The sequence below is a fragment of the Corvus cornix genome, chromosome 6, assembly GCF_000738735.6.
Source record: "Corvus cornix cornix isolate S_Up_H32 chromosome 6, ASM73873v5, whole genome shotgun sequence".
Lineage (NCBI taxonomy): Eukaryota > Metazoa > Chordata > Aves > Passeriformes > Corvidae > Corvus > Corvus cornix.
Genome location: NC_046336.1, coordinates 18,149,048 through 18,174,930, shown reverse-complemented (window position 1 = coordinate 18,174,930; position 25,883 = coordinate 18,149,048). Strand labels below are relative to the sequence as shown.

The 25,883-nt window shown below is 38.3% G+C and overlaps 2 protein-coding genes across 13 annotated transcripts in view; one reads left to right on the top strand and one right to left on the bottom strand.

Annotated features, from left to right (window-relative positions):
• Positions 1-16,499, top strand: part of MAPK8 (mitogen-activated protein kinase 8) — a 178,433-nt gene extending 161,934 nt beyond the window's left edge. For 3 of the 6 annotated variants that reach the window (XM_010411075.4, XM_039553658.1, XM_019292309.2), the window contains exons 4-12: positions 314-372; positions 499-637; positions 5,311-5,476; positions 9,995-10,066; positions 11,918-12,100; positions 12,878-13,002; positions 13,946-14,009; positions 14,728-14,805; positions 15,562-16,499. In XM_010411075.4, the coding sequence (XP_010409377.1) occupies positions 314-372; positions 499-637; positions 5,311-5,476; positions 9,995-10,066; positions 11,918-12,100; positions 12,878-13,002; positions 13,946-14,009; positions 14,728-14,805; positions 15,562-15,707 (1,032 nt within the window). In that variant the 3' untranslated portion in view covers positions 15,708-16,499. Of the gene's footprint in view, positions 1-313; positions 373-498; positions 638-5,310; positions 5,477-9,575; positions 9,648-9,994; positions 10,067-11,917; positions 12,101-12,877; positions 13,003-13,945; positions 14,010-14,727; positions 14,806-15,556 lie in introns of all 6 variants that reach the window. The other 3 variants (XM_039553660.1, XM_039553659.1, XM_019292320.2) reach the window with 3 other exon arrangements.
• A 7,481-nt stretch (positions 16,500-23,980) lies between these two features.
• ARHGAP22 (Rho GTPase activating protein 22) overlaps positions 23,981-25,883 on the bottom strand; it is a 132,121-nt gene continuing 130,218 nt past the window's right edge. For all 7 annotated transcript variants that reach the window (XM_039553654.1, XM_039553655.1, XM_039553656.1 and 4 more), the window contains one exon: positions 23,981-24,831. In XM_039553654.1, the coding sequence (XP_039409588.1) occupies positions 24,603-24,831 (229 nt within the window). In that variant the 3' untranslated portion in view covers positions 23,981-24,602. The remainder of the gene's footprint in view (positions 24,832-25,883) is intronic.

Here is a 25,883-nt window from a genome sequence, read left to right as displayed (position 1 = left end):
CTAGGTCTTCAAACTGAAAGTAGGAGGAAGGGGAAGAGTGACTAAGCTCCTTAGGTTTTAAGATTTGAATATCATCTTGTTAACACACACACAGTGTCTTTAGATTATGTGATTTGTGGAGGAAAAATACTCATTCCAAAATAATTCGTATCTGTTTACATCATGTTAGGCCTGGTTGAGCTACTGAGCATCTTGAGCTTCAGTGTGTACCAGGAGGTTCATATCAGAATAATAGTTAACAGTTTTGAAATGTTGACTCTGCAACTTTCCTCTTGCTGTGGTACAATTACACTTCCTCTCCCCCTCCCTGCAGATAATCGGCCTACTGAATGTGTTCACACCACAAAAATCCCTGGAAGAATTTCAAGATGTGTAAGTCAGATTCGAGCTAAAGCTGAGAATTTATTTTTGAAGTATTCATACCAAAAGATGAGCAAGAGAGAGAATACAGTAAAATGTCAGTATTATCTGATTATTATTCTTTTCTTTCTTCATAAGCTACATAGTGATGGAGCTCATGGATGCAAATCTTTGCCAAGTGATTCAGATGGAGCTAGACCATGAACGAATGTCCTATCTTCTTTATCAAATGCTATGTGGTATCAAACATCTTCATTCAGCTGGGATTATTCATAGGGTGAGTGAACTAAACTGTATAATTTGCATTGCACCTGGTTTTACCTTGAGTATTTAAAGATAAAAAAAGTTAGCAATAGGAGCACGAAGAATGTTTCATAGGCTGTCCCATAGGCAGGGAGAGAAAGCTGAAAGGAAAGCACCATACCTTTTTGCAGGGTAATTCTGGAATGAGCCTTTTGAATGTTTAAGTGATTTGATAACGATCTGCACAGAGCAAACTGAAGATTTTTGCAGTGAGTTGCATTACCTCCTCTAATTCTGTATAATGTTCTACTTTAGTAGTTGTGGCAGGGAAGGATATCTGGAAGCATCTCTGCCTTTATTGTTTTGGTAACCAAACCTGAAATCCCATCTTTTGAAAGAACTGCCCATTTTATTTCTTTTCCTTGACTAGCAGAGTAATGAATAACTATCTGAAATCTGCAGATAAGCAGATGATGATAAAGACTTGTAAGTGGAACTTGGATAACACCTGTGCGTCACAAATCATTCACTCAGATAGTTAACAGGCAAAACTGACTACTGCTTTTTAAATGGCATTTGTGTGTTATAATCCAGTCAAGAAATTTTGAATTTAAGGTTGCCTGTTCAAGTTGAGCATCTCATATTTAATGGTATGTGGATTAAAGATTGCTTGAGATTATCTGGTTATAGCTTTTCAAATAAAATCTTGTTGGTTTGGGAAATGGTAGGCTTGTATTTTTACAGTACTACATTTTTCATTGTAATATTTTTAAAGAGTTTGAGAAGTTTTCATTTCTGAAGTGATAGAGAAGGTTTAATTAACCTTAGCAATGTGGGATAGTTTCAGTTGTTACTACACAGTCTTCTCATGACGTGCACAGGAAAGCAAATCACAAATGGCAGTTCTGTGCACTGCCACAGGAATTGCTGTGTTAGGATGCTTGTCCAGGTCAGTGGTCCACCACACTCTGACTGGGGGGTTGAATGGTCTGCAAGCTAGCTCTGGCAGTCTGACACTCCTGTTCAGTCTTTTTTGCTGCCTTTTCCACAAGGGAACAGGAGCAATTATATGAATAGAAAATACATCTTGAGTGGGCAAATGCTGCTTCCTTTTGCTCAGCTAGTTCTAGTACTCATCAGCTGCTGCATTCCAGTGAGGAGCTCAGGGGATGAAGGTGAAACCTTTCTTCTTGCATGCAATTTCCCTGAACTGATGTGTTGGAAGAGATGGGCAAGGATAAGTAGGGAGAAGCATTGCCTGCAACCAGGCATTGTACGTGATGCTGGTCTGCTTATGGGCATTTGAGACAGGTCAGTTGGGCTTCTTGCATTGTTCTGGGAATCCTCAGCAAAACTAAGTTGTTTAACTTACTGTTGTGGTACTGTATTACCTGTGACTGAGATGATGCAGCCCTTGGTGTTCTAATGTATGTGCCTGTGGGTCAGAAATAATGGTTTGCATACAGTTTCACATTTCCTGGTCCCTTCAATAGTTAGGTATGAAAATTTAATGCTGTGGATTTTCCTATGTGGTTTTTTTTAGTTTCAGAAAATGATATATTATTTGGACATGGCTAGTGTAGGTGAAGTAAGAATGTCTCTCTGTGGATCTTAGCACAAGCTTAGGGGAGCTTCTAAAACTGTGCTTGCCTCAGGGTGGTTTGTACTCCTCTGAAGTGGGCATAGATCCTGTGGAAGTCATGGATAAAATTTAAACATCTTTACATTTGCATAAAAGAAGTAGCTGCTTAGGTAGTTGGGCAAGAGTAAAGACAGCTTTGAGGATAGAATTCCTGTCTCTGTAAATATGGGTTAAGGCTGTGAAATGCTTCATATCTACAGGGATAAACAATCCTAAAGAGACTAAATACAATTGCTATGTAAATAGCACCGTATGTATGCACGAATGCTTTTAAGGGACATGTGCAGATGCTTCTGAAGGACATTTCACTTGCATGTCTTCCTGGCAGATTTTCAACTGACAGCTTCTTGGTAGACTTTGTTAGAAGATTGAGTATATTCAGGCACAGCCTTACCTCCTGTGTGCATTGTGCCTTTTTACTTCAAGGTGTAAAGTATCAAAATCTTGTTTCTCTGTGGAGCAAGCTGAACAAAACCTTGGAAGACAAGGAAGATATCCTGCAAAGGCACATGTGTCACGCAGACCGTGTGGCTGCAGTGGTAACTCTTTGTAGCATTCTTCTGGGCTCTCAGCACCAGTCCTTAATGTCCACAGCCAGTTACTTTATTGAAACTTCTTAAGCATAGCCTGCACTACTGCGGCTGCCCGAGGAGCATTTTGGCTATGAATCTAGTGTTCTACTTTAGTGATCTCTAAAGCTTTAAGTTTTTTTTGCTGTTGGTAGTTTCACATGTTTTTTAACTGGGTTCTTCAGCTTCTAGCGTAGCTGTGGTAATCTCAGCATCTTAGTAGCTTTTTCAAAGCTTGTTGAATGACTGAAATCAAAAAAATCTGTATACGTGCCTTATAGCACTGGATACTACTTGCCATAGAAATAACAAGTTGAGGGCATGGAACAAAACAGAAATCAAACTTCACCTTGAAGTTGTAGGGGCAAACTTGGTTGTCACATCAATGGATAAAGATTTGGCTGTAACTTTGCACTGACTTTAACAGGTGTTGGCAAATCAACATTACTGGGTCCTGAACACTGTGCAGAGATGCAGTTTCCAGCCAGTGTAGAAGTACATGTTCATTTATATTTCATAATATGAGGATGAATGATCAGCATTGCAGAGTTGTGCCTCACTGACTTTCTGAGGGACACAGAGTGTCTCATTAGTCTTGCATGGAGGCTCTGAAACATTGAATTCTGCCCGATTTTGAGTACTTAACAAAGGGGCCTAATTATGGAACCTTCACAAATCTTCTGTTACAAAGAGGAAAGCCCGTAGAAGCCATGAATTACCCTCTAGAGATGTCCCTGTCTCCTTGTCTGGCATATAGGGAGACAGCCCTGAAGAATCTGATTTTTAAGCACTGACATTTTACATTTTCAAGGTTCAGTGAGAGATTTTCTGCTATAGGTTCCAGATGTATTTATCCATCCTAATTAATTTGATCACTCTCAGAGGAGCTCTCGAGTTTTGGTTTATTTAACAGAAGATATTAAGTGATGCAGGTTTTGCATCTCTGCATGAATCTGAATGTAGTGTAAGTCAATTCATCATTTTGATCCTAGGCTTCATGACAACTACATGGTGTTCAGAAATAAGGATGGACAGCATTTGGTAAGCAAAGAGAAGATCTCTTAACATTGGAGTGTTAATCCTGCAGTTTTGGGGAGAATGAGTGTAGTTAATACCATGAGCATATGCCTGGTGTTCTGCAGTGAACTTCCTGAAAATAATAGATGTGTGCAGAAATAAAGCTGATAATAAAAAGGACTGTAGAAGAATCTGAAACGTGTATTAAATGGCCAGAAGGCCTTATAGAACTTGAATTAATTTGTGGTGTTTGAGAATGTTTTAAACTAAAGTTGTCTGTAAAGTCTTTGTGTGGAAATGTATGTGTGAATATGTATGTATGCAAGACTTGTACTTAGTCATTAAAATTCTGTTGTTCTGGAACTCTTTTTGTTGTTTCCTCTTTATCTTTAATGCAGTTTTCTCAGCATTATGAGGAGATTGCTGAAAGCCAGCCAAGTACAAATGAAAACTACATAAATCTTGCAGATATCCACCTTTAAGTCTTTAAGAAACAATGACAAATGGGACTACATATCAAATGCTTGCAGCTCAGGTGCTGGAGTCCTCTGTCATATCTCAGGTTTTGCTCTCAATTAATCTCAGTAGAGTGTAGGCTGGAAGTATCTAAGTCTTATCTGTGTTAGCCCATGTGCTGCAAATGATTTTATGATTGCAAAGTTGTTTTGAAGTTACTCTGTAATATTTACACTGTGACATTCAGCTTTGTGTAAGATCCTGCTGAGGTGATGACAGAGTAAGCCTGTGTAGTTTTTGTTTAAATAAATGTTGCAAAGCCACTATTGTCAATAGGGTTCAGGTGTAGAGAATAGTTTCCATGTTGCTAACTAGAATGATCTGAAGCTATGTCAGCATTTTCCACTCCAATTTAATGATTGTGTTAATTTTTGGCAGTTTTTCAATGGTGCATTTTTGGGTTTGGTTGCCAAACTTAGTATAAAACCAAGTCCTAAATAGGAAACTAAAATCATGTGGCCATGGAGATTTTCTTTCTGTTCAGAGAAATACATTGGTTCAAAAGAGGTAATGTAACCTCAACTAGCAAATAAACCTTTCACATTGATATTATAATTCTAATAATTCTTGTATTAAGATGATTATTGAATCAAATGATTGTCATGTTACTTGTGTTCTGCATTGTAGTAATAATTCTTGTTCCAGTGAGCAGTTTCTAGACCTTTCCTCAGAGCTAACACTTCTTACTAACCTCGATTTATTTCAGACATTGCTAACATATCTTGTAATGCTGGTTGTATTTTCCTTCTTTAATTGCTATGTAAATCTACAAGCACAATAAAGGAATTAATTCTGTAATCTGCTGAATGCACATAAATTAATGCAAGGGGGAAAAAGCTGCAGTTACAGCAATAACCTAGTTGTGTTTGGGATTTAATGTTAGCAATATTATCTTTTTAAAATGTGAACCACAGAGTACTTTGTGCTTGTCTTAGCAGTCATATATGATGTTTCTTTTTAAAGGATTTAAAGCCCAGTAATATAGTAGTAAAGTCAGACTGCACTTTGAAGATTCTTGACTTTGGACTGGCCAGAACTGCAGGAACTAGTTTTATGATGACGCCTTATGTAGTGACTCGTTACTACAGAGCACCAGAGGTCATCCTAGGGATGGGATACAAAGAAAACGGTCAGCAAATACAGTCTTTCTTTGGCATAGCTTTATCTTTTTTGTTTGGCACACCACATTTTACATGTTAATGTTTTTTTCAAGCTGTAGAAATTTTATAAATTAGTCTTGTGACTAAAATGCAGATTCTGGATACACCAATTTGTTTATTCAATTCAACCCATTAGAAAATGTTTGCATTTAATAGGAGAAAAAATGGAGGGCCTTGTTTGTTTAAAAATTTAAATAACTTCCTTGGTAGATTACGTGACATCCAGGAAGAACTGGAAATGTATTTTCTTGATATTTGGTATGCACTTTGATACACCTTCATCTGACTTTATTCTTGGTGAAGATGTAAATTGTATTTCATCAGCAGATGTGTGTACTAAATTTGATGCTAAATAACTGTATTGTGTATGGCCTTTCAGGAGGTAGGGAGCATAAGGTCTACTGAGGAACAAACAAGCTAAGACCTACTGTGGAATTGCTTTTTATTAAAACCAGCCTCCTTTAAGCCTTTTTCACTAAGTTCTTAATGTTACTGAAGAAAAACTCAATAACACACTTAAGCATACAGAGAGTACTGTCATGATGCATCATGGATTCTTTGAGGTCCCTGACAAATTCCAAGGGAATTTTACTTTGTCCCTCTGCTTGCATACACTTCCACCTCACCATACTTGCTCTGTGACCAGTCTGCCTCTCAGTATCTTCTACAGGAAAATAGAAAAAGATCTGTCATTGGAGGGAAACACACCGTCAAGTACATTGCACCTTCTCAAGGAAACAGCTGGTAGTACCCATTAGGAAACCAAAGTGATGTGTCACTCCTGAAACTCCATTGGAGCAGCCTGATTCCGCTCCATTTCACTGCTGTGCTGCCCCCGTGGTCGGGTAACTCCCTTGTTTCACTTGTGAACACATCAGGCTGGTGGAGCCTACAGGTCACTATGTGTGTTTCAAACACTCTGCCCAAAGCTATCTCCTGGGGAGGTGTGAGGTGTGGCTCCTCGCCTTCCTGACACAACTGGGGCTTGCTCTGCCTTTCAGCATTCCTAATACAGTCTGCAAACCTGCCTGGCATACCATTGCAGCAGGTGACTTCAGGCTGTGTGAATGGTGATAGCAGTGAAAGAAGCCAGGTCAAAGGAATGAGACTAGATCTTTATTGCAAGACTGTGGTTTTTATTTGTTTGGATTGTTAATGTGCATGAGAGGATGTACATTTCTTCGAATGGCCTCCATGGCTGGCTGATTTTCCTGTAATTTAGGAGTTACAGGTTGAGTAGAGCAAATTAGTTATTTCTTTTAATTCCTAAAATTTTCTAGATTTGCAAATTTAAGTTTGTCTTTTTTTTCCCCCAAGACTTTATATTGGCAATTTAAGGAACATTAAATACAAGTACCTAAAGCTGTAGTATTGAGTCATGCAACTGCCTTACAGAAGGAATTGATAAAATGAAAGTCACAAGTTTTCTGACTCAGCTTGCCCATTTTAAATTTTTCTTTTAAATAGTAAGTAATTTTGAGTAGCAGAAGTATGAAACATTTTTTCCACCACTGGAGTTTTCCACTACTGGAGCTACTCTACAACACAATCTATCCTGTCAAGCTTGTGACAACCCTGTTCCTTAAGGAAGTGTGAGTTGTGTTGTGCATCATAAATCATAATTTACTTTCATTTGAAAAACTATCACATCTTCCCAAAGCCAAATACATGGTTCTTGAAATGAGAATGGCACTTCTGGAGAATGTAAATGTAAGGAGTGAGTCCAAAGACAATTGTATTTCCATATGTACTGTTCTCATTAAAAGGCAGTTTATGTGAGCTGTTACTGTTCTCAGTCGAGGAGTTTGTGGAGCTCCCATGACAGGGAGATGGGTAGCAAGGATGCATTTACAGTAAGAACCATGGGCTGTCCAGGAGCCTTGCCTGTTCATATTGATGCCTATTATAGCCCCTTAAACCCATAGTTAAATTAACTGTGAGTTTACTTAATGTGGAGTTTAATACTGAAAATTGAGAGTTAACCGGTGGTTACAGAGCTGTCTGGCAGTTTCCTGCAGGTTGTGCCCTGCTGAACTTGTGGGAGGATTGCAATGTATATTTTGATGACTGAGATATGTACTGCAGACTAACATCATTTTGGTACTATACTTACACACATACGAAATCTTCAATTGTTTTAAAACTAGCAAGGATCCCAAACAAATACATAGAGTTAACTTTTATGTAGGGTTTATTACTGAAGGATGTTTGGGGGTGTCACATCAGAAACCAACTGAAGGACACCAGAACTGTTCATGCACATGCACCTTAATAGATTTATGCACTGTTCTGTGCATGATTATCAGGAATGAAACACTGAAAAACAAGGAAAGTCCTAAAGACTCTGAAACAATTACTTTTAAGTTTCCTAGTAGATACATTGGGTTTAAACTTCATTTTCACATGGTATTTTTTCTCCTAGATTTATAAAAATCAGTAAGTTCAAACAGGGTTGTTAAGAATAAAATGGACTCCTTATGACAGCAATAGATTTGTTAAAGTATTTTTCAAATCTGTGATGAGATTTTACTCAGTTTTCTATAGAGGTATTCACAGGAGTATTAGTTCAGCTTCCTAAAAAAAGTTAGAGACCTGTAATTAGACAGGTTTTGTCTGATTTAATGAAAGCAGCAAATCAAAACACCCCAAAACATCTCAAGTTTGGTTTTGTAGGGAGACGAGAAGAATGGTAACTTTATCGTGTGGGTCACAAACTAATTACAATAGATTTGGGTATATTACGGGTTGTGATGGCAGGAGGTTGTTTAGCAGATCAAAAAGTCAACATTCAGAATTTTATTTAAAAAGTCAAATGCAAAACTTGGCTTCTTTGGGTCTCTAAGCCAATGAATATATACTTAAGTATTTGAAAAAAATTTTAAAGGAAAAAGAGCATTAAAAGTGTTGACAATATTTTTTTAAATGAACAAGGCCCTTAATTTTGACCTATTAATATGCACAACTATGATCTCCTATCATATTATTTAGATACTATTTTAGAGGAACTTAAAAATAAAGAAGGAATATTGAAAAATAAGAAGCTATGTTGTTTGCTTGACATTGTTGAGCTCCTTCAGAACATTGACATATAATTCTTACTATACGATTGTTCTCACTTAAATCCCCTTCTTATGTGCTTAATTGAAATTCCAGTGTCATATTTGACAAAGTATTCATAATAATAAAATGTCATTATTATGATTTCAAGAAAACTTTTGCATACAGAATTAACAATACCTCTGAAAGCAGCTGCAAAAGAAATTGGCTTACCTGTACAAAGTAAACTTGTGCATCTTTAAGTATGTCTTCTGAGTGATTTATTTTAAGGTAATGTAGAAAATGCATATCTCATTTTAAAAAAATTGCTGTTGAGTTTTTCTTTTATGAAATGTTATTTCAGCATAACTGGAGAAATATTTTAAAACAAATGATTTTAACTGAAAACCTAGGAGCATACTAACATTGTCATTAACTGATCCTCTAAAATTTTTAAGTGATCTTTTACTGATTCTGTTTGCTTTTTATTTAAAGCAAGAGAGAGATTCATGGTAATCTGACTTCTAGGAAATACTTGCTGTTAAATTTTAATTCCTATGTAATACCTAATTAATTCTCCTAGAAAGTGTGAACTGTTTCAATAGGCAATATTTTTACAGGTCAGTGTACTTTGCTACTTTAAGAATTATTCCAACAGCTGCAGTGGAATTACTTTCAAGAAATCAATCTGTCTTTCGTGCTTGAGTCTAGTCTCTTGGCAGAGGTAGCTTTGAAGCCTCCAGCCTTGGAGAAGGGCTTTACTCTGCTTGATTCGTGTCTCTCTCTCTCTGCTCAAGCTCTTGCTCTAGCACTATATTAAACAAAAGGATGTTTTTCTGCCTTGTATTTGAGACAGTTAAAAGCTAATCCTTACACATGGTTTATGTTAAACTGTTTTCATTGATTAATACAAAGACTTGCTCTTCTTCCTGTGCTGTCTCTGCAGTTTATAGGATGCAGTCATGTTATGCTTCTTTTAATTTTAAATGACCGTTTGCTTTGCTTTTCCTTCTTTTTGTGCTACAAACATAGTGGATTTATGGTCTGTGGGGTGCATTATGGGCGAAATGGTTTGCCACAAAATCCTCTTTCCAGGAAGGGACTGTATCCTTGTGCTGCTGCAGCAGGTTGAATTAGTTAGGAAGTGATTAACCTTTTTATTGATGTTGTGTCATGAAGATGCATATTGTACAATTTTTTTTTTTTTATTAAATGAACATGGATTTTTCTTGTGATACGCTTAAAAAAAAAAAATCATTTCTATTCAGGCTGCACCTAGCAGTAGGACATAGTCTCTGCTGGTCCTGTAGTTAGCATACATTCACTTTCACTCATTTTCATTGCACATGCTTTTTAGAGTCACTTCATGTGTATGTGTGTGTCTAAATATTTTTGTTTATTTTATTTTAATAACTATCTTTTATGTTAATATCATTGCATTTTGTTTTCAGTTGACATTTGGTCAGTTGGGTGCATCATGGGAGAAATGATCAAAGGTGGTGTTTTATTTCCTGGTACAGATCGTATCCTTACCCTTGGCCTAGGATGTAGCTGTAAAAGGTCAAAAGACTCTGCAGTGATACAGTTTCAGATTAAGGTGGTTCTAATTTTTAAAATACTGGTTTTAGACTGCCTTTTCAAACTGCAATTTGCAAAGTCATTATATACCATTGGGGCAAACAGACTTACTTTTTTCTTTTCCCTTTTTTTTCCCTCTTTTTTTCTTTTTCCAGTTTAATATAGTCCCTATCCATTACTTTTGAATGTTGTCACACTTAAGACAGACTTCTTTTTGTTTAGGTGGGGTTTTACTGGTTTACATGCATTGGGCTTTAGTTTGGAGGTCATTTTTATGTAGTAATTTATTAATCTTGTTTAGTACCTGAGCATGTTAGCAGTTATTATGCTTTGTATTTTATAGAAAATGTTTACAAAAATTCCTAACCCTCTTCATTAGTTACACTCTGGAGATTTATTTTTTGTATGCAGAGATGATCCTGCAATCAGCTTTCAGAAGTATCTGACATTTGTCTTTCTACTCTATGAATGGTTTGGTGGTGTCTATATGGGTTGTCCTGTGAACAGTATTTCAGACAAAGAGTCTGCTCCAAACAAATAGAATTGAAACTTCAGTGTCATTGCTAAAATTAGTGAAAATAATTGGACTTTGATATCCTATTTGTTTTACTATTACTTGCAGATCATTTTTTCAGATGCCATCAGAAGTGTTTCCTGCTTTTGCTGCAGGTTACTGTTTCAAAATTGATATAGTACCATTTAGGGGTGAAAATGGGGTGGAGATTTTGAGCCATGGTAAGGAAATCCAGAGCATCTTTACTTTCACACAGCTCTGTCATTGCATGAGCTGCACCATGCTTTGCTTTATGCATCTGGTTTGCTGGCATGGCTTTTCAATTTAGACTCAGTGCCGTACAATGTAAATACTACTTTTTGTGAAGGCCTGTACTAAAGCTCACCAGAGCTTGAGAATCCTTATACAGAAATCTGTTGTTAAGTTTTAAGAATATAAGAGAGGGTCTGCTTCAGCCCACTGAAGATTTAGGTAGCCTGGTATCCAGTCTTTGATGGCAGCCAAAAAGAAAAAGTTGGGGACAATGTGAATAAGTGTATATAAAATTTTATCTGAGCTCTCCCCCAGTATTTAACCATCTGCAACTAGGAATTCCTGTGCCAAACCTTACTTTTTTTGTTCAGTAATGTGTATTAAATTCTTCTGCCATGAAGTGGTCAATCTCCTCTTTACAGTGTGTAAACTTCTCAGTTAAGATGTTCCTTATACATTCTTGAAACTCTTAACTTCATTCAGGTCCCTGACAATATTGTCAGTGACCTGCGTGGGCCCAGCCTTGGCCCTCTGTGTGCCCACTGGTGCTCAGTGTTGCACAATCCCTGGTGAGAGGTTCCCCAGGTCTGGGCTGAGGTACCAAGATAAGAATGAAGGACAGAACACCCACCCACGTGGGCTCATTCTCAGGAGTGCCTTGGTAATGGGTAGTAGCTTGACTGCTGTGAGTGTGTGTTCAGATCAGGGACTCAGTCCCCCAGAACCCAAACAAGGCCTTAAGTTAAATCTGTTATATTTAAATATCTTGTGAGTCTTCTAATATTCTGTTTCTCAGAATTATATCCTTTTCTAGTCAATAATGATTTTGAGTGAAATACATGTTGCCTTGACTACACTATCATAGTCTTGCTTTGTTTCACCACTTAAGAAAGTAGTCCTAAGTCATGATGATGAACTTGATATTTTATTATAATTTTTGTGTTTTCTCTGTTGGTTATTTCATGTGGTTTTAACATAACTTTCTAGCTGAAAACTAGACACAGTGTTTTTCTTAGCTGCATAACTTTAGATATTGATCAATGGAATAAAGTTATAGAGCAGCTAGGAACACCATGCCCTGAATTTATGAAGAAATTACAGCCTACAGTCCGAACTTACGTGGAGAACAGACCTAAATATGCTGGATATAGTTTTGAAAAACTCTTTCCAGATGTCCTTTTCCCAGCTGACTCTGAACACAATAAACTTAAAGGTAAGGTCTGTCTTCTGTGTGTTGTATATTTTAAAAGTTTTAAAACTCTGATACATTGAACAGAAATGTAGCTCAGTTTTGTTCACTATAAAATCATCCTGCTAAGGATTTAAATATTTATATCATGAGAGTGGATGAATGTGCTGACATGTGCTTGCCTCCACTTTCATATCTTCACGAGACAGCTCCTATTCTTGGAGCTGTCTTTATAAAGGCAAGTAAATATCTATATTCTTCTCAATGACAGGTGCCAACATGATTTAGAGAAAAGTGGGGGGAGGTTGGAATAGAAGTTGTGTAGGCAGAACAGATCTTTGTTCTCTAGGATGAAAATAAGGGGTATATGTTAATAATATATAGATACCCTGTAGTTACTTCAGTGACTTACTGGTTCTAAAGGCCACCCACTCAGTGGAGTCACTCACTGTGTTTTCTGTGACTAAAAGCATGTGACAGAATGGGGCAGTAGGTGCTTGCCTGCTGCTATTCCAAACAAGGCTGCACTGCCACCTGAGCTGTTTCACATAAGGATGTCACACCAAGGGACACAGTATGCTGAAATTGTATAGTGAAACAAGTCTGACCCCTTTCCCACCTGTGTCATTCTCTTCAGGTTTTTTTTCTATTAAATGGAAAAACCTCAAATTATGTGAGGGGTGCATATATATTTAACTGGAACTTGATTACTCTGACCCTGCTCTTTAAAAGTTTTGAAACACTGTGTTATGTGTTCTATATATGGCAGTAATCTGAACAGATTTTTTTTTTTTTTTGCAGCAAGTCAAGCAAGAGATTTGTTATCAAAAATGCTGGTTATAGATGCTTCGAAAAGAATCTCTGTGGATGAAGCCCTACAGCACCCATATATCAATGTTTGGTATGATCCATCAGAAGCAGAAGCTGTAAGTTCTTGTTTTAGGTCTCTGCTTAGGAAGCTTCTCTATAAAGCCATATTGTTGTGATGCTTGGTACAGCTGCTTGAATGAAGATTGTTGCACATTTCATCAGAAGCTTCACTGAGCCATAATAGCTTTCATTGATGTTGATAGATGTGTTTATTAGAAATAGCATCAGGAAGGGGCTCAAGTACCTGTCTCCGTGTATAATTGCATATCATCTGAACATGTAGTCATGCATCTGAAATCTTTTATATAGGGTTCTAATGTATTGAGCTTTGGTTGTTTCAATGTGGCTTGATTGGCCTTGGTGGGGTTCTGAGGTATTTACTCCTGGGGAACTGAAATAATTTCATTAGGAATTGATAGTACTCTAGAACTAGAAATAAATGTTTCAGCAAAATCTGAATACAAAATATTGAGCTTTCAGTTATTAAAACTAAGAAACAAAGGGATTAATTTAAATTTTTTCCTTGAAAAATCAGTTTCAGGACAATTCCAGCTTGTGAGAAAAGTGTCATTTTTTTTAAAAAAGAAAAGTGTTTGGTGATGGCCACTAAGAATAGAAAAAGCTACTTGATGTAAACGGAGCAATTATAATTCTGCTGCTCTGTAATAGCTAGATAGAAAATTTAGTAATTAACAGTAAGGAGCTAAAATGAGCTGCTTGTGCTGGAGATTGCTGCACTTAGGAGCTCTTTTACCAGACTGATCGGTTTCTCTGTTAATTATTACAGTAATGTAAGCAAATTTGTTAATCAAAAGAACTTTAAAGACTGTGGTAGCATCTAAAAAGTAGGCTGAGTCCAAGTATGAGTGGATATATAATCGTTTAAATGTGTTATTTTTAAATCAGGTTCATGTTCTGAATGGTTAATTTCATTTTTAATTTGTACTGGTTTTGTATCCCTTTTGATTGTTTTATGATGAGTTAAGTTTTGTTTTTCAGCCTCCACCAAAGATACCAGATAAGCAGTTGGATGAGAGGGAGCACACGATAGAAGAATGGAAAGGTAAGAAAGGCATTTAAAGTATAATAAGGCTTTTGGGAGTATGCTGGGTCCCTGTGATTACTGTTATTAAAGTTCTTCTGAGCAACCTAATAGTATTTATTTCATCTGCTTGGATGGCAGGGGAACAGATCAGTGCTTCACAACCTCTCAATTGTTGGGACACTAAAACTTTTCCTGCAAAGGAGATGAACCTTTGAAGTGAAAAAAAGACCTGCTCATCTCAGTCACCTTTTACAATCCACAGGACAGCATTTGTAGGGGGGGTAACTCTTCTGGACAAACTGGTACAATTTAAAAAGATGCAGGAGCTTGAGCAATGTAAGGCTGAATTAGAAGGACAAGTCTTCAAGTGTTCCTAGCTCTTCCTTTGAAGACTGCTGATCAGGTTTACCTTACCAAAGATGCAGTTGATAAAAACTGAGTGGGCCTTAAGACTCGGCTTAGCCTCAGGTCTCCAAGCAGCCTGGACAAAAGAGCCTTAGAGCAATGCCAGTGCATTGTCAAGCGTGCCAGGCCCCTGTAGCTGCAACAGAAAAGAACTGTATGTTTTCTACATCATTTGCCAGTTGTTGTGTAGCCTACAACCTGTTGTTCAAAACTAATTCTGAACAGCAATAAACCTATGAAATGGAAATGGACATTTTAATGGGAGATATGTTTTCGATCCAGTCTTGGGGTTGCAAATTCATTTTTTGCCTTCCCTTCTCTGCATTTTCAGAGTTGATATACAAGGAAGTCATGGACCTGGAGGAGAGAACCAAGAATGGGGTTATACGCGGCCAACCAGCCCCTTTAGGTTGGTTACAATAAAAGCACAGTACAAGGCTCCATTGAGTTGTAGGTAGGAAGGAGTAAAGCTGATCAAGACATCCAAAAGTAACCAAACTCAAAAATGTGGCTCTTAAATGACCTAACCTCTCGAATTGAAACATTGTGTATTTGAGTGGAATATATGGGGCTGACATGCCTTTTAATTGACCTGTTCAATCCCTCTGTCGTGCCCACTAACTGACTGTCGATAAGGCTTTGTGGCAGAAGTTGGACTGCTATTGCTGCCTCTGCTCAGGGTTCACTCAAGTTTAGACTCTGAAAAATCCCTGGGTGTCTGAGATTGAATGGATGTGATGTGGTGGGCACCAGCTATTCCCCAGCCTCAAGAGGAGGAGGAAAAAAGCCAGGCTCCTTCTTTCTTTGTCAAAATACACAGATATGTTCTATCTTAGCGTGTCTTTGTAGGGTATATTTGTAGCGTAGCGTAGCTCTGGCTTTATGATTACTGTCTTTGTTTGGGATTTTTTAGCCATTAGCTTTTACTGTGATTTGACAGCTGCCCATGCCACGTGAGTTCCGTGGTTCTTGACACACCATCTGTTAAGCCCCACGTTAAGGACTTGGGGGTTTTATTTATTGTGACAATGCATTGAGACACATCTCTTCAAACTTGCCAAAACAGGGAAAAGTAACAGCCATTAGGAAGAGACAGACTAATGCAAGTACTGAACTGTGCAACTGTATCTGCAACTGATTTGCTGTTTTGTTTCTCATAGCACAGGTGCAGCAATGATCAATGGCTCTCAACACCCATCTTCATCGTCATCTGTCAACGATGTGTCTTCAATGTCAACAGATCCAACATTGGCCTCTGATACAGACAGCAGTCTAGAAACCTCAGCTGGACCTCTGGGTTGCTGTAGATGACTACTTGGTCTTTTGGGGGGTGGGAGGGGGATCCTTTTAGTCATTAATAGGGCACTTTTAAAATTTGGTGGTATTTTTGAGTGTTTTTTCAAAAATAATCATGGAATTCATCATAAAGTGCTGTAATTTCAAACTGTAAGTTGTGTTATAAGCAGCCACTTTTTTGCTGTAATTAACTGTAAAATAGTAAACCTGATAATTTTTATTGTGGTTTTAAAATCTGCATATTTGCTTTACTATTATGCTGCTGATCTTTTTTTACTGAATTTGTAAGATTTGTTTTATCAAAGCACATATTAATGTTGTGGTCATTACCATATGATGAATTATTTAAGATTTTATAGGTTTTCAATTTTTTAATTGGAATTTATTCCAGATGTTTTGTTCATGATATCCTTCAAAGTTTTATGCTTGGTCATACATCTGTGTCCAGGCGGAGGGGGAGAGAATTCAGTGCAGCCAGCTGTAGTTTCAGGCATATTACTGTAGTGCTGGGTAGTGAACAAAATCCTCTTTTATTTTGGCCACTTGCCTATAATACTTCAGCAAAAGCAACGATTAGTGATCTTTTTTAGAGAAACAGAAAAAATCCTTTGCAAAGTTACATCATCTGAATGAGTTTACGAATTTAAGAAAGCAAAGCATATCTTCAAAGCTGCAGAAATATCCAGCCTAGCAAAGTAATGTGATGTTTTCTGCAGAGTTGTGGCATGCCAAATCTTGTGATCACCATAAAACATGAGGATATTTCATGAATAATACATTGCAATGCCAATAAACTGTTTACTTCTAGCTCGTAGCCTGTTTTTGTACACACAAAATGAAGTGTATCCAGGATGTTTAGACTGACAAGAGGGAAAATGAATATGCTGTAGCTATACTTTAAGATGTGATTCTTGGGAGTTTTGGTTCTTACTAGTTTTGTCTACTAAGGCAAGTGCTCTTTGAGTGCTTTTTGGGTCAAAGAGGGAATGACATGAATGCAATAGGGGCAAAACTTCGGCTACTCTTTCTCCACCAAAAGTAACTGATTGCTAAAATCCATTAAGTGGTAGGAGAACCTCAGGATTTCTGTAGCTAATGCATCAATTGAGCAATATATGCCATCCAAAGGAGGGAGAAGTAGTGCTGTATAAATTAATATTTATATCTTTCATTTCACCATGAGATCAGTGTAGCAGAAATCTTAGCAATGGTTCATTTTAAGTCATAAATATTCAGTAGTTTTCATCACTGAAGCTCCAGGTTTCAATACACTTTTTAAACAAAAGATATATTGAGATATATAGAACAGTTACTAAAGAGTCATGTAAGATGGTGCTGCTCCTCACAGAAGTATTTTAACTGTTTACATTTTATATTTACAGAATGATTTATGTATAACTGACTTAAGTTTATGTATGAGTTAAACAATCATTCAGAATTTATTTCTTTGGAAAATGCAGATTTTTAGTGAAGCTAGGCTGTATAATTGATTGCCTTGTGTAGATGCATATTTTGTGTAGTGAATTAGAATGTGAAGAGGAATTTAAATTAGTAAAGCTCACAAAAATGAGCATAAAAAATACAGAAGTCTTGCCAGGCGCTGAGCATAAGCAAATCATGTATCTGGCTACAGAGGTCATCCAGGAGTGACTGGTGGTCTTCAGTGTGGTTCCTTCTGCTTGTTGGGTTAAATAAGCATCTTTTTGAAGTTTTCACTGAAAGAGGAAAATTTGTCTTCACAGTAACTTTCAGAAAAATAGAAGTGATAGTAATGCTTTCAATATCTAACATGTCTTTTAAAAAACATGCAGAGTTGCAAGGAATGGCAATGTCTCAAAGATAACTAAATTGATAAATTGCACAGTTGTTTTCCTGGCCTGGCTAGACTACTGGTAAGTGCTGTGTGTGTCATTTTGCTTTCCTCCCTTGTATCTACTATTTCAGTATTGCCTTCCTAAGCCACATTTGTTAAGGCAATTATTTTTACAGGATCCTGCCAAATTGTATATTACCTCAGAACAGGCAGGACAAGTTTGGATTCATCTAGCACTGGAATGTAGAAAATGTTGAACAGAGACCAACAGAACAGTCGATTTTGTAATTTTTTTAATCAAAGTTTAAGCTGTGAATTAAGCCAAAATTTTTGGTCAAACAACAGTACTCCATTGTTATATTGAGTCAAATGATAGTGTGGTCAGCACAGTGTAATGAAGTTAAGACTGACAAAAGTAACTTCTGATGCCTCTCAGTGCTGCTAAAAACAAATTGGTAAATATAGTTCCTATTTATTTTAGACCTCACTGGATTACAGTGATGATTGAAATATTTTGAAACTTAAAAATACTTTTTTGCTATCACTTTCCAGTGTCCTAAATATATAGTAACTGAACTGAGCTCATAAGCTCTAAGGAAATGGAGCTTTTCTTCTTTCAGGGCAGGGTTAGTGAATGCGTGGAACTGCCCACTGCAGCCTGTTGCAGTGTGAGCAAGCTCACACTGCTTAAAGGGATTGTTTCAGTAGGGTCAGAGCTCTGCCTGTGGAAACTGAGAGTTCACTTTTGGCACCATCTTCCTACAAGTGTTGCTTTTTCTTTTTTTTTTTCAGTTGCTTGCATTTTAGGCAAATTAAAGTGATGGCAAATTTCAAAGACAAGAAAATCGTATTCAGTAATCAAGTTATCACAACAGCATCCTAGTCTTAACTTCTCTTTTTATTTGTTGAAATATAAATTTTTTTCAGATAGGTGTACACTGCCACAGATAGCAAACAAATGGGTAACTGGAGTTCAGGTGTCTTTGTCTGTTGTTAGATTATATGCTATCCAATACACTGTACAATTTTATTGTTAAGCTTTATTTTAGACTATGATTTGGAATCTTCTCATGACAACAGGCTTCACTAAAGTGCATGCAACTTTCTAGGGCTCTTCCAATCTGCTGGGAGTTGGTATGGATTCAATTACCACGAGCTGTGTGATCTCTTACCTCAGGTGAGGTTCAAAGTTGCACAGTAATAGCGATACTGAGTTCCACCTTCTCTGGGCAGAGCTGTGGCATGCAGCAAGGATAAATCAGCTCTCTCCTTTTTTAGAAGTAGGTTCTTCAAGAATTTGAAATAGAGATGGGGGCGGGGGGGAATCAGTACCCTTAGGGTGTACTGGAATGCGGTGCTGTGAAGTCCTTCTTTGGTGCAAGACAGTGGGTCAGAGCAGATTGTGTGTTAGTGTGTGTGAGCAGCTGTGCTGCCTGAGGACAACCCCCTGGAGGAACATGCCCAGTCCTGGGTCACTGCTCAGCTGAGAAGACATGGCACTTTGCCCTGCCCAAGCTCGGGCTTTTAGCTTTGAAGAACTTTCACTGTGTGAGATGCAGCAGCAACTTTCTGGGCAGGAATTCCAGCTCAGTACAGCATCAGCAGCAGTGGTGTGGTGGGGGTGTTCTGTGTTCCCAGCACAGGCTGTGGTAATACGGCCCTGCTGCCTGGGTTTGGTGAGGCCAGTGCAGAGCACCTGGGCAGGGGCTCTGCAGGGAGGAAGGGATGGATGGAGCACTCAGCTCAGCAGTGTGTGAAGAAAAACGTCAAAAACCTCCTACAGGAGGATGGTCCTACCCAGCCAATAATCTGAATTGTATGACAGTAAATGTTTCTTGATTAAGATTATAGGCAAAAGGGGAGAAGGTGGTTCATCTTACACTTGGTCTTACTCTTTCAAGTTGCTAAAGGGAGTGAATTAGTTTCTGGATCTGTTTTTATTTGCTGTTGGCAGCAGGAGCTTGTCCATGCTGTTACATTTTATTTTCCTGTCAGTGGTTTGGTGCAGTTGAAGGAGAGCCTGTCTGTATTTTTCAGTAGGATTAGAAAGAGGTTTTTATTGAAGAAATGTGATGAGAATGTACTGCCTACCCAAATTTTCAATTAATTTATTCTTAGTTAAGGGCACTGGATAAAATGGTATTTTAAGTGATCTCTCTCACTCCCTTCTCTTCTTTATATGTCTGTGTTAAGAGAAACATGTTATGAATCAGATCACATTGTGTTTCTACTTCTGCAGTTCAAAATCTAAGCTAGGTTTTCTTGAACTACCTCACACAAACTTTCTACGTTTCTTAAGTAAGCAAAGCTAACCCTTGCTATTGGAACTACACTGAATGTGAATAGAAAATACACCTCCTTTAGAAAAACAAACCTATTGGCCAATGTTGAGACAATATCAGTATGTTTCTTATCTATTTCACGTAAGATGTTCATGTGTAATATATAGCTTGTGTACAGTAATGTACATCTAGATTATTGTGCTAGCTGTAAATTGGTGATTTTATTATTGTAGTCTGGTTTTGTAGGGTAAAAATAGCTTACTAGTAATGTCAACTCATCCTTTACATTTTACAAAAGGAATAATTCTTGGTAAGCTTTGCATACAGATGAATTACTTTTGTAGGCCCAATATCTAGTCTATTTTTGAGAGTTCTTTAACTTTTATTACTAAAGTTGAGAAAAAAAATCCCACCCCAATTATTGTGGTCATTCCTTCTGCCCTTTTTGAAGTATATTCTTAATTTTATTATGTCCCAAGAAATATGAAGTGGAAGACACACCATTAAAAATACTGGGGAAAACAATTTTTTTTTTCTTCCCCACATTTGATACCTTTTCCTGCTTTTCTTTTATTCCCTCCAAATAAGCTGTTGGTGGGCATTACTGAGAACATTGTGGTTTTTTTTTTACTCATTCATGCCATAGGTCATTACATGTGCACCACTGGAATGTATACATTGTTATCTAGTATGTCAATTGGTTATAATGATATTTTAAATAAAAAAGAAAAAAAAAAAGTTTGACCACCATGCATTTAGTGTTTCTTCATTGCCAGGCTGGAATGGGTTTCATATGGATTGTGTAATAGGGCTGCACTTGAAATCTTATTAAGAGTCCTTCCTGAGAATTCATTTGTTTTTTAATGGTCTCGTTTTTAATCTGTCTTGTGAGCTCACTCATGGGCAAAGTGACATGTTTTTTCCATTCCTCCATCCCCATGGACTTTGGATGTGCCACAGACTGTTAACAGCCACATGCTCAGTGTCTTTGTGACTCCTGGGAATCTGTTCTTGCTTCCTTGCTGCCAGCTCCAGCTGTCGTAATTCCTGAAAATACAGTGGCTATCCCTGTGCTTTGGAGAGAGGTAAGCCATGGGCTGCCTAGTGTATGGGGAAGATCTCCCAAAACCGAGTCTTGGAGAAGCCTGAAGGATCTGACTTCTGGAGACCTGGCTTGGATGCCTGGACCACTCACTGCACTGGCACTTCTCCCACAGGTAAATCCCAACATAATGCATTTGATTGCCTTCACTTCCAGCAGGGTTTCGGTGCTTCCTTAATGACTGCAGCTGCCCTTGAGCTGTGGTGTTGGTGCCTTTGTGTCCAGTTTCAGGGGAAAAGGACTGTGACCACAGTGCAACCACCTTTGTTTATCAGGGCCAGCAGTTTGTAGGATGATCTAGAAATGTGGTGGGACTCAGAAATGCTCTTCTTTATTTGCATATGTCAGCGTAAAGTGCAGCCAATTTCCAGTGATACGTTGCTACAGAGCAAGGCTGGAGAGCCAGTCATAGCTCTACCCAGGATTTGTCTGGTGGCTCTGGACTGAAACACTCCACAGTGCTGCTGGCATCAGTGGAACTCACTTGTGAATGTAGATGAGTCATTAAGCTATCCCTGTTCATCTTCCTTTTTGTGTTAGAAATGCCAAGGCGATCTATGGAGGTTTTCTTTGTTATTCTGAAGTGTTGGTGTTTTGCTTTTTTCTAAAGCATATGCTTGTGTTGGTTTTTTTTACTGAAAAGTTTTGACTGATTTTTGCCTGTGTAATACTGGAAGGGATATTACAGGCTGGGAAGATGGCACAGGTGAAACTCTAGTAAAAATGCATCTATTCCAGGAACCTTCTGTCAGTTTAATTAATAATAACCAAAGCTGTATCTTGTAAACACCTGCTAAGAAAGCGGACATTTAAATCAGGGACTGTAGTGAGTGACAGGCCTGCAAAATAAGGAGTAGTCCCCAGTGCCTGGTGTGGGGAAATGCATTGGTGGGGAAGAGTATGGAAATGGGAGTTAAAGCTAGAACAGGGTCTATCATCTTCCTCACATAAGGGCATAGTGTTCCATGAAGTTTGTCCAAGTGGATTCCCATTTCTTGCGTAATTGCCCATATCAGGAATTTAACATTATGGTCCTGGTGCTGCACTTGGAGTTAACATCCTACTGTGGTGCATTTTAGTGTGAACTGGGTCATTTGTGGCTTCTTGCAGGGTTTATTTACTGCAGTGGCTCATCTTCAAAAGCTGCTGAAACTTACTCCTCATGAACAAGAGGCATAGATGTTGCTGGAGCACAACAGTCAGTTTGGAACTTTCTTGTTTCACTCATCATTTTGAGTGGATAGAGTTTCATTTGTGATACTAAAAAGAATTAATTTATCTTGGATACCAAATGATGTACTACAGATCTGATGGGCCTGTCCTGGATCTGCAAGTCTGGGATAGGTGGCTTTGTGAGCAGTTACCTAAGGTTAAGTACTTAGAGTTAACCAGCAGTCCTGTTCACTGCTTGTCTGGCATATTTGGTGTTTAGTCCATCAGTCAGCAGGGCTCAGTTCTTGAGTTTGTAGAGTGAACTGAAGGGAGCAGTCTGCACTTTGTACACACAGGAGATAATGCAATATAAATAGGGTAAGGGGGGTGTGGGCTGTCAGGATCTATACAGTGAGAGGTTTCCATGTTTGGGGTATGAATAAAAGAAGGCATTACAATACTGTTTGCTACTACTACTTGGATTGAATGTCACTTTTTATCAGTCCTGGTGTTCTTACAGCCTGGTTCAGACCACCCTCCAGTATTAAGGTTTATTTTGTGATGACTGACCTGGTACACCTCCAGCTACCTGACACATTGATGCTCTTCCACCTCAGTCACTGTTACTGCTTCTCTCTCACATTATGCATCTTATGCTGCTGTTTTAAAAGGCCATCTTACTCCTTGCAGGATCACTTGTGACCAATGGTAATGAATCCAAGGCAGAGCTGGGAAAAAAAGATGGGGATGATGCTCATGCCTGCAGGTGGCAGGCGGCTGCTGCTGAACATGCAGGTACCTGCCTCATGCCAGGGGCAGTAAGGAATCCAGGGCAGCTGGAGAGCCTGGGAACTAGGAAAAAGGTTTTGAAATAACTGAATGAACCTATCCACATGGCTTACTGTACTTGCTTGACTTTTCTTATCCAGGAAAGATGAAGTTAAAATTCTGCTTTTTGTTTGCTTTAAATGTTTTACATTTTTTACATTTCGATAGGAAGGAGAAGTGTTACAGTGCAGTAGAAAACAACACCCAGATGTTTTAAATATTGAAGTACCTGGATATCTGTGAGTTGATGAAGAAAAAGTACACCTTTCAGTATCACCTATCTCCTGGTATGTAAAAAAACCCCATTCAAAGGTTATTTCCAGACAGTGAGTCATAGTCTTCTCTAGTAAGAAGTGAGATTCAGGGCATTTTTTCAAAATACTTAAAATAAAGCAATCTTCTTTGTTACAGTCTATACTTTCCCTTTAGCCAGTTCATGTTGTTGTGGCACATTTTTGTTAAAAATCCTTCTCCTTAGAGACTCCCAAGCTACCTCAGGATGTCAAAGGTAAGAGTGCTAAGAAAGAGTGAACAGTGCTGGGCTCGCAGGTGGAGTTCAAGCTGAAGCTGGTGACTGTTTTCTGTGTGCAGGCTCTGCATGGCTCAGGGTGCTACAAATGCTATGCAGAACTTCTTGAAGTCACTTGGAAGGGAAGTCAGCCCTGGCAGCAAATTACCAGAAATTACAGCCTCATTCTAATGATTTTTCCTTAGCAGAAGTAAGGAACTTGGGATGATGGGTTGTTTGCAGTATTCCTCCTGTCCCCTCATCTCCCTGTAAGAACTAACAACAAAAATATCAACTGGTATCATGAGAAATGTTAGTGTAAAGTCCAGGAAAGGTTAAAGATAGATCCCCACCCTCCCTCCCTTACCACCCTGATACCCCCCACCCCAATTGCACCCATTCCTCTTACCATAAGTTTTGCTATTAAAGTTTGGATGTGTTTTGATGATAAGAATCTTCCATCTTCTACCTTAATACATATACCAACTCAGGAGATTTTTTTTTCTCACAGCAAATACTGCTCTATTTTTGGCTCAAAAAACCCCCAGATACCTAGAGTGAAATGTGCATATTTTAAGTTCCATGGAGATTGTGTAGCCAGTCTGATTATTAATCCCATACAGTTTAATTTAAAGTTGCATTTTTGTCAAACACTGAAATAATTTCACGGATAAGTGAATTGTCAAGATTTTGGTAGCCTCAGTGTCTTTGCAGACCTTATTTTCACAATATCTTCATAAAGTAACGCCACTCTAGGAATGAGAAATTTGAACAAACTTTATGTACGGAGTGGGACGAAAACCACCTCATTAAATCTGTGGCAAGCCCCTGGCTGTGGTGGAACTGCCACCTTTCCAAGCACAAGTGCAGGAGTCCCTCAGCTCCAGGCTCAGCTTGTCCATTTGTTCTGGCCATGCACCCACCCTGCAGGACCTTCCACTGTCCTTGAGCAAGCAAAAAGATGGCAGCAGGACACCCTGGAGAAGAGTGTCTGATGTTCTGTGGATACAGAGGAGACCCACCCTTTCTTGGCAATGACACTAAATTTTCAAGCATTATGGTCAGCAATCTTTCCCAGCTGGCCCAAATATAGCACATGTAAAGACAACAGGGAAGTGTCACTGAGAGCACAATCACTATAGAATTACTCATGATACATGAGTATACCAGAGCAAAATATGCATTTTCACTCATTTTGTCAGGAACAGGATTTTCTATGCTTGTTCTACTTGGGGACTTTAGCACTTGGACTCCCAACAGTTAAACATCCTAATGTTGAAAAAAATTCTTCCATTTCCTTTTGCAGGAGGTAATTTCTCTTCTCAGCATCTTCACGAGCGCGTTCAGAATTCCTCAGCTTTATCTCCAGCATCGTGTATTTCTTTCGTTCTTGATCCAGTTCTTCTTCTAACCTAACCACTTGGTTCCTCAGGTCTGCACTTGTTTCTTCAATTCTTAAAACCAACAGAGAGAAAAAAAAAAAGGCTTTTTAAAGTAGCTGGATAAATACAGCTGATAACTAATAAATTTAAGTTGTTCCTCTTAGAATATGTTAATGCTAAGAGGAAGTTTTAAAGCAATAATAAGTAATACTAATTGCCATTTCTATATGCCATTTCATTACTGTTGAATTTAAGGGCAGAGATTCCTTGGAATTGGGACTTCCTTTATTTGTATCATGTGAAAAATGCTCAAATCTTAAGCATTGTTTTCTACTTTCCAGCACCATACTGGAGAGCTGAGATGTATTAACTCCTCACTTAGGCAGAGTTCAAGTATATAATAATCTTTTAACCTCTGTTTTCATCCTGTATTTCTCTATGTGGATATCCAGTACAGAGAAACATCCTTGGGGATCAGATAGGAATGAGGTCACAATCCTTCCTCACCATCCATTTGATGGTATTTTCTGTAAAGTTTATCACTGACATTGGGGTGGGGTACAGGATTTTACAAAACTCAACCTTTCATATAAGGAAGAATCAGAAGAACAGTTTTTAAATGTATCTGGGCACAAAGCTCTGAAGCAAAATTCAGGGCTTTTCACTGAGGAAGTTGAAGAACAAGGTTCATGGTTTTGTGATTTGAAGAAGCACAGAAGGCACAGCATTTGCTGTCCTCCCTCTTGTGTTTCCCAATCACAAGACTGAGAAGTGGTGTTAATACTGAGGAAGGAGTATTTTCAGTTAGGCATTACTAATCACTGGAATATGAATTTAAAAATTAGGCTTTTTCAGTGAAAAATGCCCCTCCTCTAAATAAAATAAATACAATCTTTAAAAATAATTTCAAACCCAAAACCACCCCCACCTCTTATTGATCAGTCCAACACTCAGCTGTGAAGCTGGGGTGTGGCATCCCAGTGGAACTGTGAAGGGGTTATTTTTAGGCAGGGTAACTGATTATCAAGAAGGCCATGCTACTGACTCCATGACAAACAAAAATGAAAAAAAGGGGGCCTTTGACAGTCCCAGAAGGGTCTGAATTCCATTTTATGACCAAGAGG